Genomic DNA, 20,245 nt, shown 5'->3' with positions numbered 1-20,245 from the left:
GGCATAACCATTCCAGAGTTCAGACAATACCACAAAGCTACGGCAATCTAAATAATGGGATATTGGCACAAAATAGACATATGGATCGATGGAATAGAATAGAGAGCCTCCACATAAAACCCACACACCTACAGTCAATTAAATTTGGACAAAGGAGGCAAGAATGTACAATGGAGAAAAGACAGTCTCTTCAGCAAGTGGCACTGGGAAAGCTGGATTGCTGCATGTAAATCAATGTTAGATGTGCAAGTTGAACCATCTTTGTGACCCTGGGATGCACATCAATGTAGCTGGATGTACAAGATGGAACACATCTTCACACCATACACAAAAATAAACTCAAAATGGCTTAAGGACTTAAATATAAGACATGACCCCATAAAATTCCTAGAAGAGAACATAGGCAAAACATTCTCTGACATAAATTATATCAATGATTTCTTAGGTCAGTCTCCGAAGGCAATAAAAATTAAAGCAAAAATAAAGAAATGGGACCTAATCAAAGCTTCTCCATAGCAAAGGAAACCATAAACAAAACTTAAAGACAACCTAACGATGGGATAAATTATTTGCAAACAATTCGACTGACAGGGCTTAATTTCCATAATATACAAACAGCTCATACAACTCAATAACAGAAAACAAACAGCCCAATCAAAGAATGGGCTGAAGACCTAAATAGACATTTCTCCAAAGAAGACATACAGAGGAACAACAGGCACATGAAAAGATGCTCAACAGTGCTAATTATTGGAGAAATACAAATCAAAACTACAATGAGGCATCACCTCACACCAGTCAGAATGGCCATCATCAAAAAATCTACAAACAATAAATGCTGGAGAGGGTGTGGAGAAAAGGGAATCCACTGCTGGTGGGAATGTAAATTGGTGCAGCCACTACGGAAAACAGTGCGGAAGCTTCTCAAAAAACTAAGAACAGAGTTGCCACATGATCCAGCAATCCCACACTTGGGCACATACCTAGAAGAGATGAAAACTCGAATTTGAAAAGATACCAAGAAATAGTCAAGAAATGGAAGCAACCTAAGTGTCCATCAACAGATGAATTGATAAAGATGTGGTACACACACCCACACACACGTACATGTAATGGACTACTACTCAGCCATAAAAAGGAATGAAATAATACCATTTGCAGCAACATGGATGAACCTAGAGATTATCATACTAAGTGAAGTAAGTCAGAAAAGGCAAATATCATAAGATACCACTTATAAGTGGAATCTAAAAAAATATAATACAATGAACTTATTTACAAAACAGAAACAGACTCACAAACATAGAAAATAATCTTATAGTTACCAATGGGGAAGGGAGAAATTACAAGTTTGAGATAAGAGTTACACACTACTATATATAAAACAGATAAAAAACGAAGACTTACTGTATAGTACAGGGAACTATATTCAAAATCTTGTAATAACCTATAATGGAAAAGAATCTGAAAAAGAATATATATGTATATATATACACAGATATATATATACACATGTATATATCTGAATCACTTTGCTGTACACCTGAAACTAATACAACATTGCAAATAAACTATACTTCAATAAAAAAAAAATTTAAGTACCTATTATTTTCAAACATAGGAGATACTGAATATTATTAAAATTATCATTCTTATGGAGAATACTGCAAATATGACTAAAGTCTCCATGCCTTCCTTTATTATACCCTTTGTAATTTGACTGTGCAGCTTCTCCCAAGAGTCTGCCATCTGCCTTCTCTTGAATTGAAAACTCCATATCAGTTTGTAAGATTCATTCTCTCTACTGTTCTGTGCTTAATCCAGGAAACAAAACAAAACAAAACAAAACAAAAAAAGAAAAGAAAATATCTATGTTTTCTAATCATTATGACTGTTGAGTATATTTAAAATATGTTAAATAAAGTTATGTTGAACAGAAAATGAGTGTTCAGCAAAAAGATTAGAGTCATTGAAGCAGAGAGGGGCATTGCATAAAAGTATGATTTATAAACAAAGTCTTTCACTGCTCAATCAGAAGTGAGTTCAACATAGGTTTTAACATTTAACTTTTATGTTGTAGTTTGTATGTAAGTAATTCTATATGAGTTTACTAATTATTACTTTGGAATCTATGCTATAAAAGCACTTTTGGTATAAAAATTTGCCTGTAAGAGTTTTTGAGGGTCACAACACTATTTTCTGTATAAGTGGATTTAATCAAGTTAGGCATAGGCTAGTTTTATGAAAATTATTATGTTAAAGGAGGAAAGAACTACGGAAGGTAACTTACAAAAGCAATGGTAAGTCAGGAATTACAGTTCCACTTTAACTAGAATGAAATCACTCAGAAAAATGTCCTGTTAAAATGAACAAATATGATATATTTCAAAGTTCATAAAATAATCTAAGATATTTGTGTATTAGAAACATACCAGTAGATAAAAACCTATATATCATTAAAACTTTATATTATACCATATTATACAGATTTTTAGACTCTTAATTAGCATTTACCTTTTTTTGCAAGCTCTCAAGAATAAATAGTTTATACTAACTTACAGATAAAATTCATGGATTAAAAAACAGTGTGCTTCAACACTGTGAAAATGACTATACTACCCAAAGCAATCTACAGTTCAATGCAATTCCTATCAAACTACCAATGGCATTTTTCACAGAAATAGAACAAAAAATTTCACAATTCGTATGGAAACACAAAAGACCCCAAATAGCCAAAGCAATCTTGAGAAAGAAAAACGAAGCTGGAGGAATCAGGCTCCTGGACTTCAGACTATACTGCAAAGCTACAGTAATCAAGACAGTATGGTACTGCCACAAAAACAGAAATACAGATCAATGGAACAGGATAGAAAGCCCAGAGATAAACCCACGCACATATGGTCACCTTATTTTTGATAAAGGAGGCAAGAATATACAATGGAGAAAAGACAGCCTTGTCAATAAATTGTGCTGGGAAAACTGGACAGCTACATGTAAAAGAATGAAATTAGAACACTCCCTAACACCATACACAAAAATAAACTCAAAATGGATTAAAGACCTAAATGTAAGGCCAGACACTATCAAACTCTTAGAGGAAAACAGGCAGAACACTCTATGATATAAATCACAGCAAGATCCTTTTTGACCCACCTCCTAGAATAATGGAAATGAAAACCAAAATAAACAAATGGGACCTAATGAAACCTAAAAGCTTTTGCACTGCAAAGGAAAACATAAACAAGATGAAAAGACAACCCTCAGAATGGGAGAAAATATTTGCAAATGAAGCAACTGACAAAGGATTAATCTCCAAAATTTACAAGCAGCTCATACAGCTCAATACCATAAAAACAAACAACCCAATCCAAACATGGGCAGAAGACCTAAATAGATATTTCTCCAGAGAAGATATACAGATGGTCAACAAACACATGAAAGGATGCTCAACATCACTAATCATTAGAGAAATGCAACTCAAAACTACAATGAGGCATCACCTCATACCAGTCAGAATGGCCATCATCAAAAAATCTAAAAACAATAAACAGTGGAGAGGGTGTGGAGAAAAGGGAACCCTCTCGCACTGTTGGTGGGAATGTAAATTGATACAGCCACTATGGAAAACAGTATGGAGGTTCCTTAGAAAACTAAAAATAGAACTACCATAAGACCCAGCAATCCCACTACTGGGCATTTACCCTGAGAAAACCATAATTCAAAAAGAGTCATGTACCACAATGTTCACTGCAGCTCTATTTACAATAGCGAGGACATGGAAGCAACCTAAGTGTCCATCAACAGATGAATGGATAAAGAAGATGTGGCACATATATACAATGGAATATTACTCAGCCATAAAAAGAAACAAAAATGAGTTATGTGCAGTGAGGTGGGTGGACCTAGAGTCTGTCATACAGAGTGAAGTAAGTCAGAAAGAGAAAAATAAATACCGTATGCCTACACATATACATGGAATCTAAAAAAAAAAAAAAAAACTGGTTCTGAAGAACCTAGGGGCAGGACAGGAATAAAGACGCAGACGTAGAGAATGGACTTGAGGACATGGTGAGGGGGAAGGGTAAGCTGGGACAAAGTGAGAGAGTGGCATGGACATATATACACCACCAGCTGTAAAACAGATAGCTAGTGGGAAGCAGCCGCATAGCACAGGGAGATCAGCTCGGTGCTTTGTGACCACCTAGAGGGGTGGGATAGTGAGTGTGGGAGGGAGATGCAAGAGGGAGGAGATATGGGGACATATGTATATGTATAGCTGATTCACTGTGTTATAAAGAAGAAACTAACACACCATGGTAAAGCAATTATGCTCCAATAAAGATGTTAAAAAAAAAAAAATCCAACCCAGAAAAAACAAAAGAAAAAAAAAAAATGTGTGCTTAGAAGAGGCAAGTCCATTGGAAGTCACTTCCTTCCCTCTCCAGGCCATGCTCTACCAATACCTTCAATCTCCTCCATTGTCCTAATGTAGTATGACCTAATGTAGCAGTAATGTTGCTGCCTGCCTCATTATACTTATATTGTTGCTAAGTAGTTTTGTAGAAATATTGAAGCGCATCAATTATTGCCACTAAAAACTCATGTTTTTAAAATCTCAACTGGATTCAAAACACTGCCCAGCAATCCTTCGATTTCCTTAGTTGTTTGTTTCTCCATTCTCCAAAGAAGATATTTCAAATAATCCCACTCTCCTTAAATGTCCTAACTTATCACCTCCTCTCAGTTTCAGCAGATGACCTTGCATCTTTCATCAGGGAAAAAATAGAAATCACAGAAAGAATGTATCTCGATTTCTGGTCACTCCACTCATAAACTTTAATGCAGACACACCTGTTCTTTCACACTTTTCTCCCTTCAAAATGGAGTGGTGTCCCTGGCTAAGGCTAACGTACAAGTTAATAAATTGCAGAAAAATGAATCAAATGAATATGACAAGCACTAGAGTTTCTGATGAAATTAAAAAAAAAGAAAAAACAGATGAAGGGAGTAAGCAAGAAGAACAGTGGAGTTTCAGAGTTGTAGTGGCTCTAAGTAATACTTATCTAGGTAATACTATAGGGAATACTTTATTAGAGAGGAGATGAAGAGAGCAAGGAATTATGAAAAGTGCATATTGGGACTTCCTTATGAATAATAGTGACAAACAAGTGGTGTTTGATTTTTATGGATTAAATAAGATCATAAAATTAGTCATGTATTTCACATACTAGAGCTTTGGTTTAACCTTAGAGATCTGTACAGTTTCCCAGTCTTTATGAAAGATCACACAAGATAAAAAAAAGTGGAATCAGACATGACATCTTTTTCCCTTTGAAGTTGAAACATATTTTTGATGAGTGCATTCCTTAATTAAAATATTGTATATAAGTAAATGAGTTTCTTAAATTTAAAAACAGAAGTAGTATTCATTTACTTCTGCACTTGCATTAAAAATGCAATTCATTTAATTAAGATAGAACAATGAATGCAAGGTCTGTTTCTTAAAGGTATAAAAACATCACTAATAATAATTAGTGTACACAGTAATAATTAGAAGGATAACTTCAAATTTGTCATAAACAATTATATATAATACATATACATGAAATTTGTATTTTTTATTTTATATATATATAATTGGTTTCACATCAAAGATGTGAGATACATCTAACAACTAATTTTTTTCAACCTAAGAAGTCAGAGAGGAAATATTTTGCATTTACATAGAAGTGGTCCGGTTAGAAACCCTTCAAAATGCTTCTCTCAGTAGTCAGCTGTTATTTGTGTTAACTCTGGTTTCATCTATTATGTAATTCTTTTTTCAATGGATGAGCAAGACTTACATACATTATTAACTCTTCTTGCTGCACTGTCAAACAGGCTGTCCTTAAGGCAGAAAGAATATATTTAATTGTACTAAAAATGGTAAATTAACCATACTCGGGATTCTCAGATATCTACAAGAATTTCTAACTCTTTGAAGCAAACTTATATTTAAGTATCAACCCAATATACAATGTCAACTTCAGGCTGTATTTAAAAACATTAATCCATACTGTGCTATTTATATGTCAAAGTTTCAGGTTTTCAAAATGTTTTCCTGATATACATATATAGTTTTAAGAAAGCCCTGGCTGTATGCCTAACAAGAAGTACTTTTGTAAAAAAGTACACTGCAGCAAGCATTAGGAGATCTTAATTTTCATCTTGAATTTTCAACAGACACAATGAGCCTCAAGATTCGTTTCCCTCAAAGGGCAACACTGAGCAGTCGGATCCTTAAAATCCCTCTGGCTCTCATCATTTTATGACTACTCTATTTAATTTGTCTAAAGAGAGGCAATCATGTTGGAAGGATGGATAAGGAAAATGTAACATATACATATAAAGAAATAATATTCAGCCTTAGAAAAGAAGGAAATCCTGCCATATTCAACAACATGGATGAACCTTGAGACCATTATGCTAAGTGAAATAAGCCAGCCACAGAAGGACACATACTGCATGATTACACTTACATGAGATAGCTAAAATAGTTAAACTCATAGAAACAGAAAGCATAATGGTATTTGCCAGGGGATGGGGGGAAGGGGAAATGGGGAGTTGCTATTCACTGGATTTAAAGTTTCAGTTATACAAGATGGATAAGCTCTAGAGATCTGCTGTAACAATATTGTGCCTATAGTTAACAACTATGTATTGTACACTTAAAATTTTGCTAAGAAGGTAGATCTCATGTTAAATGCTCTCATCACAACAACAAAAAGGTTAATTCAAAATTATGGAATCGTGATAGATATTTAACCAAATTACTTTACTGTTATGCATAAGCAATAATATGCATGAACCATAGCTTCATTGCATGTTTTAGTCTAATAACTGTCAGAAATAAGGTAGTAAACAGGAACACCTGTTTGATAGGATTAGTATCTATAATATTTACTTTGTAGAATGAATACTATAGCCAGTTACCTCTAATTAATTTATCTTATTTAGTTGAACAATTGTTGATTCACTAGCACAGTCTTTGTGCTATCCATTACATAAATTCATACCATATACATATGTGTATGCATTATAGAATTAGTTTAATTAGCTTGATATATCATGTTAATTTGACCTTCAGCTTTTTGAGTACTAAGAAATATTTCAGCTCTTGTGGGTTGGCTTATAGGACAGTTATATGACAGAGGTGTAATACTGATAAAACCAAACTTACTGCTTTATTTGCTATAGCAATGGATTGGAATCATCTAGTTTGCAGAGTTACTAATTTCATGCCTATAGAATGTAAATGAATACATTTGTGTGGGAGCTCGGAAATCCGCACTTTAACAAATGCTACAGGCAATTCTGATGTAGATATTACAAAAATACCGTTTGAGAAATACTGCTAAATTTGGAACTATTAGCATATATAATAATATATATATTCCACATATATGAAAGATAATATACCACATATATGTATATCTGATTTATGTATTTGTATATAACATATATATATATACATATGCGTACCTATCTGTATCAATACATATCAATACGGACCCACACATAGTTGTAGTATATGTAAAATACTAATGAATATATATTTTCTCTGGAGGGACTGCATCAGTAAAAACAGGGTGGAAGTTTTTTAGTTATATCCCAATATTTCTCCTTTTCTTTCATAATAGGTTTTTAGCTGAGCAAAGGCCACCTAGAAGAAGAGTTATACTTCCTTGTGTCTCTTTCAGCCAAGTGGCCATGTAAGAAAATTTTGGCCAATGAGTACAAGCAGAAATAGTAGAAAATCCAATAGAAAATGCAGGGTAGCAACTAGAACCTTGTTTAAGAGACAGTTTAATGATGAATACCCTTTGGCCCTTCCCTTCCCTTCCCCTTTCCTTCTTCCTACTGTCTAGACTGTAAACTAAATGGATGTAGTCTGGACATAATATGATCTTTGGAATGAAGGCCACCTACAAATAGAATAGTAATATAAAAGGATCCTGAGTATTTGATATCAGGGGTTTCCACAACTGTCTTGTACACCTATGTCCAAACTTTACATTTAAAAAAACAAAACAAAACAAAAACTTGCATCTCATCCAAGCCTGTTGGTGTTTTTTACTTTAATTTTCTTTTACAGTTGAACCTAATCCAAACTAATGCATATGGCTTTATTAAATCAAGTGTAATCACTGGGTAAAAGAGGTAAAAACATATGGTCAACTGATGTCCTTTTTATAAAGGGCAAAAATCATTTATTCATTTCACGAATATATACGAAATACCTGAGGTGTACAATGTAAAGTTCTAGATATTATGTATAACTTGAGATCCAAGCTGTCCTTAAGATTCTGTTATTTTAGTAACAGTATGTATACAACTAGAAACAAAGTAAGACAACCAATAATCATGAACATCAGAAAAATTGCAAAGTCTTAAGATCACTGAAGCCATGGAAGTTTATGCAAATTACAAAGTAGAGTGAACAGAAAAAAAAAAAGAGAGAGAGAAAACCAGACAAACATTGGACAAATGTGGGAACACACAGAAAGGATAAAGAAAGAAAATCCACTCAAAAAGATTTTGAAAGATATAGTCAGTAAGGAATAAGAAAGGGTAAAAGACAGGACTTCATAGTAACAAGGGAGATGGATGTTCTTGAGGAAATGATCATTCAAATGTTGCAAATAAATCAAGTAAGATACGTATTAAAGTAGGAATTCAGATATCATTGGTCACTTTGGAAAAGGCAGTTCTAAAGAAATGATGGGACAAACCAAGTTACATATAGTTAAAGAGTGATTAATCAGGGAGCAAAAATTGATGGTGTAGAAGAGAATTAAAATTGTGGGCATAACACTCCTCAGTAAGTGAGAAAGGATAGGATCTAGTGTACACATGGAGGAACTAGCTTTCAATGGGAGTTAGCCTATGATGGAAAAATTTATCAGCTCAAATCTAAATATTCAGCATTATTTAAACTACCTAATAAATATAAATAAATGTGCATATATAGTTTAAATAAAATACACTATATACTTTCTTTTATTCTTAATTTGAATACAATTAATTTAAATAGGTCTTCCTATGTTATATGATCTGAGTATGTTTTTGCTAATATTCTGATTCTGATAACTGTGTTAATTCCCTTGATTTTATCCAATACTCCATTTTTTTAGATACTGTAGAGATTTTTAACTATAGGATAGTAGGAATAACCATGCCAAATTCTTATTCCTACATCAATCTCTATCTGTCAGAATTATGTTACATATTACCAATTTCTGGGGGGGACATGCTCTGTGGAAATTCTGCTGAAGCCTCAACCTTACATCTTACAAAATGAACTCATTTCCCTTCTGGTTAAAATATATTAATGGGTCTTCCTGATCTTTCTATTATTGTTCACATGTGTACTGTCATCCAACCTGAAAAATTACAATTATTATACAATTCTTTATTACTGTCTGTGATACTCAATCACTCATTCCTTGTGGTCTTTGATTACAAGCCTTTGATCTTTTATTTCTATATGCAGGGCTTCCAAATTGGTTAAATTCCTTATAACCTCTGCCATGGAATCATCCCTCACTTGACCTTTTAATCTTCATTTTCATGGTCTACCTCACTCTCTAGTTACTGCTACTTTTTCCTCCTTCCTTCCTTTCACAAACAGATTTTTAAAAGGAAAGATTAGTTTCACTATCTCCACTTCTTTACTTTATTACAGCAAGTCTCCCCACTCTCTCCATCACCAATTTTTTGCACTTTAGCAGATCATTCCCACCAGTGTGAACACAGGGTTTTACCTATCCCAGTTTAACAAACAAACCAAAAATTTAAAAAAAAAAAAAAAAAAAAATCTCTTGACTCTACTTCTTCCTTCAGCAATTGCCTTATTTCTTTGTTCACCTTTGGTTACAAACATCCCTGAAAGGCTTATTTATACTAATGGCCTACAATTTTTATTTTCCAATTCTCTCTTAAAACCACTCCAGTAAGACTGTCACCAACAAAACTCCTTTCATCACAGTAATCAATGACCTCCATATTACTAAATCCAATGATCAATTTCAGAGCTCATCTTACTGGCTTATCATCAGTATTTGACACAGTTCATCAGTTCCTTCACTTTGATATACTTTCTTCATTTGGCTTTTAGGAAACCACACTCTTGGTTTTCCTCCTATCTTATTAATTATCCTTTTCAAACTCTTACCAGTTCCTCCTAGCTTTGTTGTGTTTTTAGTGTTGGAGTGTCCAGGACTCAGTTCTTAGCCTTTTTTCTCTTTTTTTTTTTTTTTAATTTAATAATCACTTCCCCTTCTAGACTTCCAAATTTAGATTTTTATCCCACACCTTTAATTCTGCACTAAGACTTGTATAGCCAACTGCCTCCTTGAAATCTTCATCAGAATGTTTATTAGCCATCTCAAACTTCACATGTCCAAAATTAAGCTCTGGAGTATCTCTCCAAAAATGTTTCATCAACAGCCTTCTCAATATTAATTAATGGCTATTTCATGTCCTCAGTTCTTCAGGCCAAAAGCCTTAGAGCTGTCCTTGCTCCTTCTTTTCCTTGAGCTTCACCATCAGTTAGGAAATTCTCTTAACTTTATCCTGAAAACCTAACAATTTCTCATCACCTCCACTGCTATTTCCTCATCCTAATAATTATAACATCTTACCTAGATTACTGCAAGTAATATCCATTTTTCTACCTTTCCTCTCTATAGTTTCTTCCACAGAGTGATTCTTTAAAAACTAAGTCCAATCACTTTAATGACTTCATATTTCACCTAAAAGCCAAATACCGGTCTTTATCTGGGCTTCATTAATTCTCTTTTGCTTCTACTATTTTCGCCCATGTCAATACTTTTGTAGTCACAATGACCTCCTAGATGTTCCTTAAACACAATAAGGCACACTCAAGATTATATATTTTGTTCTAGATATCATTTCTGCCTGGAATGCTCATTGTTTAGCTAACTATCTTACTTGTGTCCAGACTTTGCTCAAATCTCAACTTATCAATTAAGTAACCTACACACCCATCACCCCACTACTGCTCTCCTGACCTCTCTTACGCTACTCCACCTGTTCTTTCTTATCACTCTCGGAACAGAGTGTGTTATTACTTTATTTATATTGATTGTTTTTTAGAGCCTTTTTCCCGTCATAGGGCATAAGTTCTACAGGAGCAAGCCTCTCTGCCACTTTGGTCACTGATGCATTTAGAACAACAGCTGCCATGTAGTAGGTATCTAATAACTAATTGCTGAATGAACACTGGATGAATAGAATTCTAGTAACAACCCAAAAAGATTAAGTTTGGAAACAATTTTAAAGAGTATCTAATCCAAATCTCCAGCCAATGCTTTGTAAATAAGGCAGCACCTAGTTATTTTCCACCTCTCTGACCCTGCCATAGCACCTAAGCAGATAATATCAAACAATATTAGAGTTGAGAGAAGCCTTAGATGTTACAGACAAAGAACCTGAGATCTAGGGAGGTGACATAACTTACCCAGTTTCATCTATCCACAAAGAGTCAAAGCTAAAACTAGAACTCGAGCTTCTTTATGCTATGTTATTTTTCATTTCACTGCAATGGAATCAGCTAATATTCAACAGGCCTCATAAAATTCTGCCATCCAGTAATGACTGAGTAGATCTTCCATTCCTGTTGGATCATGCAATGGTGCTGCTGACTGTTGTTTAATAAACAAGAACTTAATGATTTAGCGTATACAGCTTATAAGAGAGGCATTGGCTAACTTAATATTCTCTGTGCAGCACAATTATTGGGCTGATTTATTCCCTGTTGCTAAAGTCAAAGGCAGGTTACAGTAAGCCCTGCTTCACTGCCTGAACTTCCAGAACAAAATAAAAATGCATAGTAGCCAGTGGCAAGTTCCCAGTTCCTCAATGAAGGGCCTGTAATCAAGGAATCGTCTGTAATTTTAATCAAAATAATGTAAATGGGTCCCCTGTTCTCATTTATCTTTTCAGTTCTATTAAGGATTGAAAATATTATATGAGCAATGCATACTCATAAGAAAGAACCAATGTAATGCCACCTGAAATAAAATGTCTTATTCTGATGACTATATGTTTAAAAAGATATGAGAACATTAAAAAATTTAAAGGGATTAGAGGGACAGGATTAGATTTAAAGTTTTAATTATTCACAGATCATTTTATACATCAATTCTATAACTAATACAATTAAAAGGAATGCTGTTTAATTACATTTAAGTGACTACAGACAATATTATTTATTGACACTGTATCTTTCAATTGCCATTTATAAAAATATAACATAGTTTTGGTATTTGTATCATTTTCTTGAAAAGCGCCAAATGACCTTGTTGATGTTTATATTTTACAACAAGGAATTTAACAAGTCTATCTAAATATTCATGGTAACACTAATTTAAAAGGACAGTAACATAATTAATTTCTTAGTTGCTATTTTCTTCCTGAGGAAGGGGGAAATAAATAAAGTGGTCCAGTGTCATTTAATGAGAAAATGGAGAGAAAAGCAATTTGTAGATCTGATACTATTATTGAATAAGCTGCATAAGTTCCAGAAACTTGGAAACATACAAAGAGGTGTTCATTTAGATGATAAACAAATTATTACTAAGAATGCTTAATCTGAAAAGAGAAAGTAACTATATGAACATAAATGGGTATTTTATGATCCCAAAAGTAAATGTGTTAGATTTGGTTTCTAGAATGCAGTGGTAACAAAGGAACAAGTGCCAAGAAACAGTGTTTTCTAATTTCCTTCTAGTAATCAAATATGTTGCAAGTTTAAAATTTTTCATTTTTAATGGGATCTCTTCTACACCAAAAGATAAAATTATTGGAAAATTCATGGCATTATCATTTACCTTGATATGACTCAAATATGTAACACTGTAGAAGTAGCAATTTATGAAACAATACCTTTTGAATTCTCTAACATTTTTAAACCAGGATTCTGCTGAGTTTCATTGTACCCAGGCATAAAATTATCATGGGAAGGGTTAAAGTTATATAAACCTGAGTATTGAGGGACTGAGAGATAGAGGAAAACACAAACAAACAAAAAAACAAAGTGGGTATAGCTAAGTGTGTTATTTTCATCTTACCTAACAAGGTATGATTAAGCTGATAGAAACACTTGGTACTTTTGCTGACGTCTAGCCAACTATGAATGTATTAAAAAAACACACACACACACACATTTACCTAATGTCCTTTCAACAGCAATCTGCAATGTTGTCTTATTCTTTCTTCTTCACACTTTTCTTGCCTGTGTGACAGCTTATTCCCTTAGATTTCCTCCTGTCTCTCTGTCTTAGTCTCCTTTGCTGGATCATCCTCCTAAGCCTGGGCCTTATATGCTGTTGATGCTCAAACTCAATCCTAGTGCCCTCTTATCTTCTCATTCCATCCTGTCTCTGTCTAGCCAATGTTATTGATGCCTTTTGGTTCTATTACCATCAATATCAACCACACTACCAGTGATGCTTCTACTCATAGCTCCTGAATCATATAGATAGATATTGTTGTCTATTAGGCTTTAACAGCATGTCTCAAAGAGAATTCAAACTAAATATACGTAAAACATCTCTCAATAACCACAGCATTCCCATTTCAAACGTGACCTTCCTTCAACATTTTCCAACTCAGTATCTCTCCTGCCTTTACCAATTTATTACGCAAGCCAGAAATGATGTTTTATTTGAACACCACCTTCTTTATCACTCTTCAATTCACTACAGAGGTCTTTATCATTATACCTCCTAAAAATCTCTCAACTCATTCTACTTCTTTATCTCCATCAGTACCATCCTAATACAAGCTACCATGATTTTTTTCTTGGATTACAGCAAACACCTCTTAAGAGATTTTCTTAACAGCTAATCGAGCCCCACTTCAAATCAATCTCTATACTTCAGCAAGAATCATCATTTGAAAATGCAAACCTCTTCATGTAATTGCTTTTGATAAAAATCCTTTAATAAATTCCCGCTATTCTTATCAAATATTTTACCTGGTTTAAAAGGCCCTTTTAGTCTAGAGTTTACCTATGTCTTCATTTCACTAATCCCACCATTCTTCAATTGCTGAGTCTACTTTACACTTCAATGATACCAGTGCATTTAAATTTTCAAAATAGCATAAAGAAATATTTTCTTTTTAAAAATACTATATCCTAAAAGTATGTTCTGAAAACTCTGTAATTTTCATGAGACCATGCCTTGAGTCTCTAAAGAAACAGACCACATTCACACAGATCATAGCGTTTAATTTTTGCCTTCAGACAACAGGATACATAAAAGAGCTATCTACAAAAAACAAAGGCAAATTACTTCCAAGACTATTCAATTAATCTGAAAGGAACCACAAAGTATGAACTGGCACACTAAGGAACACAATTGTAGGAACAACTCTTATTTCCTTACACAAGTTTTGATAAGAATCACATTATTTTTCATTGATTGAGTGATAAAGAAATACTGATGGAAAGCTTCATCTTTCAAAATTCCATTCTATATATTAGTACCCCATCTCCAAAATCTTCCTCAGCTCTGACAGCTACGCCTTATAATTTTCCTGTAACTGTTAGCTCTTTTAAATATTTAATCCTTTAAAGGCCCACCTACAGTTTTTCTCTGATTCCCAACTGGCCTCCGGCAATGACATCAATGCTAGATTGATACAAACTACTTACCATATTGTAGGTGGCTCAGAACCTTCTATTTCTAAGTAATCATACTTTTCTTCCATTTGGAAATCAGTAAATATGAGTGAAATTGTGTCCCCAGGCTCTGCTACAATGGTCCAAGTGCAATCAGCATTATTATGGTACTCATTAGGAAAACTAGGGCTTGATATGACGCCACTAGATCCTCTCATTGTTCCTCCACATGCATCTTCAGCTGTTGAAAACAAAGATGAGATGTTCAGATATAAGTCATTAAGAGAAATGCGATTAAATCAACTCTGTTAACATTATTGGATAAAAATAACAGGACAAATGTTGTGATACCAAGTGCATATTATACTAATAGAGATTAAATGAGAAGTCCATAAAAAATTTAAGCACATATATAAATACAAACGCTATCTTGACTATTTTATAACCATTGATTGAAACAGCAATGAAAGTAAGTAAAAATCTATACTCCAATTAGATCTCAGGATAAAAGAATTAAGATTTTCTTTTCATTGATTAGGTGATGAAGCGAGTAAAACAAACGAAACATCATTCTTAAGGTCTATAATAGGAAATCTTTAGTAACTTTATGCATGTTCATGGTAGGTCTGAGCTTTGTTTTTATTTCCTTAATGTAGTTATATACCAAATAAATGATGTAAGAGAGAATATAATATAGTTTCTGTCATTGGCATTTTTCAAAAGCTACTGAAAACGTTTGTGGAAATGCAGTTTAAATAAGAATACATCACATATCTATGAAACTTTAATTAGAAAGAAATAATATAGTAACTTTAATAATATATTCAGTAACATACCTTTAGTAACACATTCCTATGACTCTATCAAACAATGTAAACATATTTTGCTAGGTATTCATATGATTATGTATACACAACATTATAAATGCAATGGCATCAATGCTAGGTTAAATGTAAACTGTCTACTTATGATATTGTAGGTGGCTCAGAACCTTCCATTTCTAAGTAATCATACTTTTCTTCCATTTGGAAAGTTTCTACTAACTTTACATTTGGACCTATGGTTCTCATTTCCCAAATAAGGGTCATGGATTATCCATGAGTCTACTTTTGGCAAATGTTGTATGCCAACAGAGGGGTTACATGACCACCTGTGCTTAGTGTTAAAACATAAGATAAAGCTCCTTGCTTTATAAAGAAATTGAAGCTATAAAATTTATCTTGTCATAACACTGTTTAGGTCAGTCAATAGGTTACTAGATTATTTGTGCAATAAAATTTCTCAAGATTTATGCTGTTGTCTTGAGCCACTCAGGGAATTCCTTCAATTCAAATCAAACGTCTGAGGAAACATCTAGCTCTATAAAGACCAATTATGATTTGATGTAATAGCTAACAATCTGTAACTTTAATAAATAGAGATGGGCAGCATCCTGTTTAACTCCACAATGGGCATGGAATGGCAACATGCTTTGGTACTGGGAACAACTTTCTTACTATATTGTATGCATTAAATAACATTAGCTTCTTTCTGTCCCACTCTTTACCCACCTAGCTCCATAATTCATAAATTGAAAGCATAAATAATATTGCTCTTAAAAGATACTTAATTTTCATCATACACTACTGTGTATATGATATTTATTTTCATGATGCCCTCTCTATTTTTTTAAGTTTGTTGAGTAGTTAGAATGAACTAGTGGTCCAGTCTAGACTATGAGATATATTACTACAATTTTCTCGTCAGAACATACAATGCCTTTCCTCAATACCTTAACTTTAACCTCTGGTGAAAATGTCCTGCTGCCCCCAATCCCCAACCACAAATTATTTCTACTCTTTGTCTTCTCAGTACTAACACCAACGCTGAGTACTGCTTCAGAAATAAAATGTTACACTATTATATATTTGTAGTGTAGCTGGTATACAACATATTCAAACCAGCTCTGTGAGCTATTTACTTCCCTGTCTCTAGATAAAATCTCAGGCAGAAACATTTCAGTTCACACTCAGATTAAGAAAAAATTCCTCCACTTTTTTTAACTCAAAAATATCAATTCATCAATTAATTTGTCTAGTCCTGGATACTCACAAAAAATTTTGACTTCATTTAGGTTAAGGTTCTTTGCTCCCCTGGGCTTGTGGCAGATGGGGCAGAGGTGAGGCAGTGAAGTGGGCTCTTCTTCCCTGTTTCCCCTCCTAGAATTTCTTTTCATCCACCCCTGCTCACTGAGCTCTCTATGATTCATCCTAGATTTAGAAGTAGAAAGGATCAGGGGAGATGAATCTTATTTGCTTGGCACTGATTTGGTACTGGTTTCCAAGGGCTTTGGCAGATGATTAAAGAAAGATGGTTCATATTGCTCATGAACCTTTTCATGGGACCCTCAGAAGTAACCCAATCAGTTCCCTTGTTGTGGGTGAATGTGTTTCTCTAGCTGGCTGCTTATTTTCTCCCTCATACCATGTGTATAGAATGGTATCCTTCCACCCTCTTTCCAACTATGTCTCCTTATCCTTCTAGGTGGGCCTCTTGGGCAGGATCTAAGACAATTCCAGGCCAGAACTCCCTCACAAAAGTCCTGCATATGGTCAAGAAAACATGCCCCATTTATTAATCCTCTGTGGAAATTCAATTTCTTCCCAAATGTAGTCTTCTGGGTTTGCAACAGACATTTAAATATTTCAGCCATGGTCTTAATAATAATACACTGTGTCCCCCAAGCTCCAGGGCAAACAAATCAATTTCTCTGCATGGTCTCCTTTAAGAAGTAATCTAGGCTCACAGAAGAGAGAAATCACCCCAAACTCCTGACACATGAGATGGAGAGCAACTAACAGAATAGTTCACTCCAGGGAAAGTCTTCAACCCAAAAGCATGACTGACTTGCAGTTGAAAACAAGGATGGGAACTGAGATCTTCCAGCATTCAAACCAGTGCTCTTGCCAATTTCTGTATCAAGTTCTTTGTTCAGCACTCCTGTTTGATCTCTTTATTACTACAGAGACTATCATAGAATCAGTATCTGATAAAATTGTGAAATAAATAAAGTTTGCTTTTAGTACACGTTAGATATACAACATTTTGGCTAGGTAGTCTACCTGAATGCTAGAACCTTTGTATTGTGGTTCAGACTGGATTTACTATAATATTTATGAAAAACCAATACATTTTCTGTAATCATAGACTCTTATAGTAGAATGTATTACCTAAATTAAAATTTTTACTTTATACCAGAGTTAGAACAAGTGAAAGGCAGAATTAGGACAAACCATGAAACCCTTAAATCTAGTGCTGTGCTCTCTCTGCTAAGTAATATTGCCTGGTCTCTGGACAAAGTGAGTTGGTACAAATCCTGTCAATGATAGAACTTTTGTCCTTTCAGCATCACTCTGTCCTGGCCACCAGGCTTGCCCGTTTGATTAGTGTTGTCTGTAGTATCTTCTGTCCCACATGTCACAGAAAGGGCAGGGTTCACAGGCTATTAAATAGAACCATTTTTTAACATACTCAAGATACACATGGGGTCATGTTGGTTACTTGTATAAACTTTCTGTGAATTTTAAAGTTTATTAATTTGGTCATCTATCCAAAAAAATATTCATTGAGATCTACTAAGTACCAGGAGGAACTGCATTAGTCTCTCATGCTACAGTGATGATCAAAAGTCAGCACAATACCTGCCCTCACTGAGCATCCTGTCTAGAAGAGAGTAAGGCTCTAAAAAAATGACAAAATAAACATATAAAATTACATTTCTGTCAGGTACTTTGCAGAAGGAGCATTTAGTACTGACATTGTATGTTTGGGGCTTTGCAGTAGTTACAGAATTCAGAAACAAGGATTCTTTGAGGAAGCGATGACGGACTAGAAACCTGAAGGGTGAATAGTTAATGAGGAAAAGGAAAATTGTTCTGAGTAGGTAAACTTATCCTTTCACCAGAGGAAATGGGCATTCTCCAAAATTTTCCAAACTGAAAGAAAATCTGTGTGCAACTGCCAAGTGGTACCAAATGAGGTGGAAAGGCAACTAGGTGCTAGACCTTGCAGGATCTTTCTGACAAAACTATGGGATGTATTCAGAGCAGTGGAAAGTTACTGATGGGTTTTCAGCAAAGAGATGACATGATTGGTTTTGAGTTTTGAAAACATTCTGGCTGCTCTATGAAGATGAGAGGGAAAGGAGATAATGGAGGATACAGATTAGGGGGCTGAATCAATAATCCAGGCAATTTTTTGCATGCTTTATTGTTTCCTAAAGATCAACCACCTCTCGTTTATTCAGTAGTTTAGCATATTATTATCTCAATATCTTCAAAAGATTAGTTTGGTCTTTGTAGGCACTTTGGAATAAATAGTATCACTGCACAATAAATCTGAATAATTCTCTTAGGCCCATTTTTAAGAACAGTATTTTTTCACCTGAAGAGTAAAGCAATGTGATTAAGTATCTTAGACTTCTCTTGAGTTTAACTAGAAGTCATGACTGCTTCAAAATGTAGTTATTTAACATACAGGGAATATGAAAAAGGTTGGTGGTTTCTCTACTCTTGTTCTAAAATCTGTATAGGTTGTAAGATTTTAAGTGTGCTTTTTTTTTTTTTTAATGCAATACATAGGCTGAATGATGGCAAGTTGCATGTTAAGAAGTTTGCAGTCTGTCTGTTGTAAAACATGAAGGAAACAACCAGTCCAGCCAATAGAATCAATGAAGGCAATGTAGTCTTTTGAGAATAAGAATTTTTTAAAATGTAATCATTTGATTTGGGATTTATTCCAATCACCTGGAGGAAATACTAACAACTCCCTCTTAAATTCTTAATGTACTCAAATCTACTGATAAAAAAATATAGCTATTAAATTTAAAATGTTATTAAACTTAATTTTAATTGTTTATAATGTTATAAATCTATCACCAAATACTCCTATTTCTATACTTTAAAATAACTAAATTTATACAAACTTGATAAACAATATCCTTTAATCGCTTATGACGTATACAGCAGGGAAAAAAGTGACAAAATAAAATCAAAATTATTTGTATTTAAAGAAGAAAAAACTTTAATAATTTCTAGAAATTTATTTTTCCTAAAATTAAATTTTATTTACTTTTAATTTCTGTGACACTTATTTAGATACTGAAAATACCTGACCTTGTTCTGGTTTTGAGTATGACACCATACTCATTTAAAGTATTATAAATTGTAACTGCCCCAAAACACGGCAGTTTAAAAAAAAAAAAAAAAGTTCCAAAACACACCTAAAAGTTTACTGTAACACATCTTTTCAGATACTGATCTCATACTGTGCTCTGCCCTGCTATTAGTTTCTTCTGAAATAGTTTAGGGATGGGGGAGCGGATTAGTGACAGGAAATAGGCTTGTTTATTACAAAAAAGAAATGAACTGTAAATTGTGGAAGATGAGTACACTTGGTCAATTCCAGATGCTAAGCATTCAATCCAATCTCAGATGTTATCATGGGAAATTCTTCTGCAAATCTCCCTTGCTAAATCTCAACATCCCATCAGCACTCAAGTAAAACTGACATCAGTGT

At 34.0% G+C, this 20,245-nt stretch overlaps 1 protein-coding gene across 3 annotated transcripts in view; it reads right to left on the bottom strand.

Annotated features, from left to right (window-relative positions):
- The window catches only part of CSMD3 (CUB and Sushi multiple domains 3), a 1,196,954-nt gene that overhangs the window by 838,567 nt on the left and 338,142 nt on the right, over positions 1–20,245 (bottom strand). For all 3 annotated transcript variants that reach the window (XM_036830958.1, XM_036830959.1, XM_036830960.1), the window contains exon 5: positions 14,723–14,930. In XM_036830958.1, coding sequence (XP_036686853.1) covers positions 14,723–14,930 — 208 coding nt within the window. The remainder of the gene's footprint in view (positions 1–14,722; positions 14,931–20,245) is intronic.

Source organism: Balaenoptera musculus, chromosome 17 (assembly GCF_009873245.2).
Source record: "Balaenoptera musculus isolate JJ_BM4_2016_0621 chromosome 17, mBalMus1.pri.v3, whole genome shotgun sequence".
Lineage (NCBI taxonomy): Eukaryota > Metazoa > Chordata > Mammalia > Artiodactyla > Balaenopteridae > Balaenoptera > Balaenoptera musculus.
Note: the sequence above shows the minus strand (reverse complement) of the source record. Positions and strands in the feature narration are given on the sequence as shown.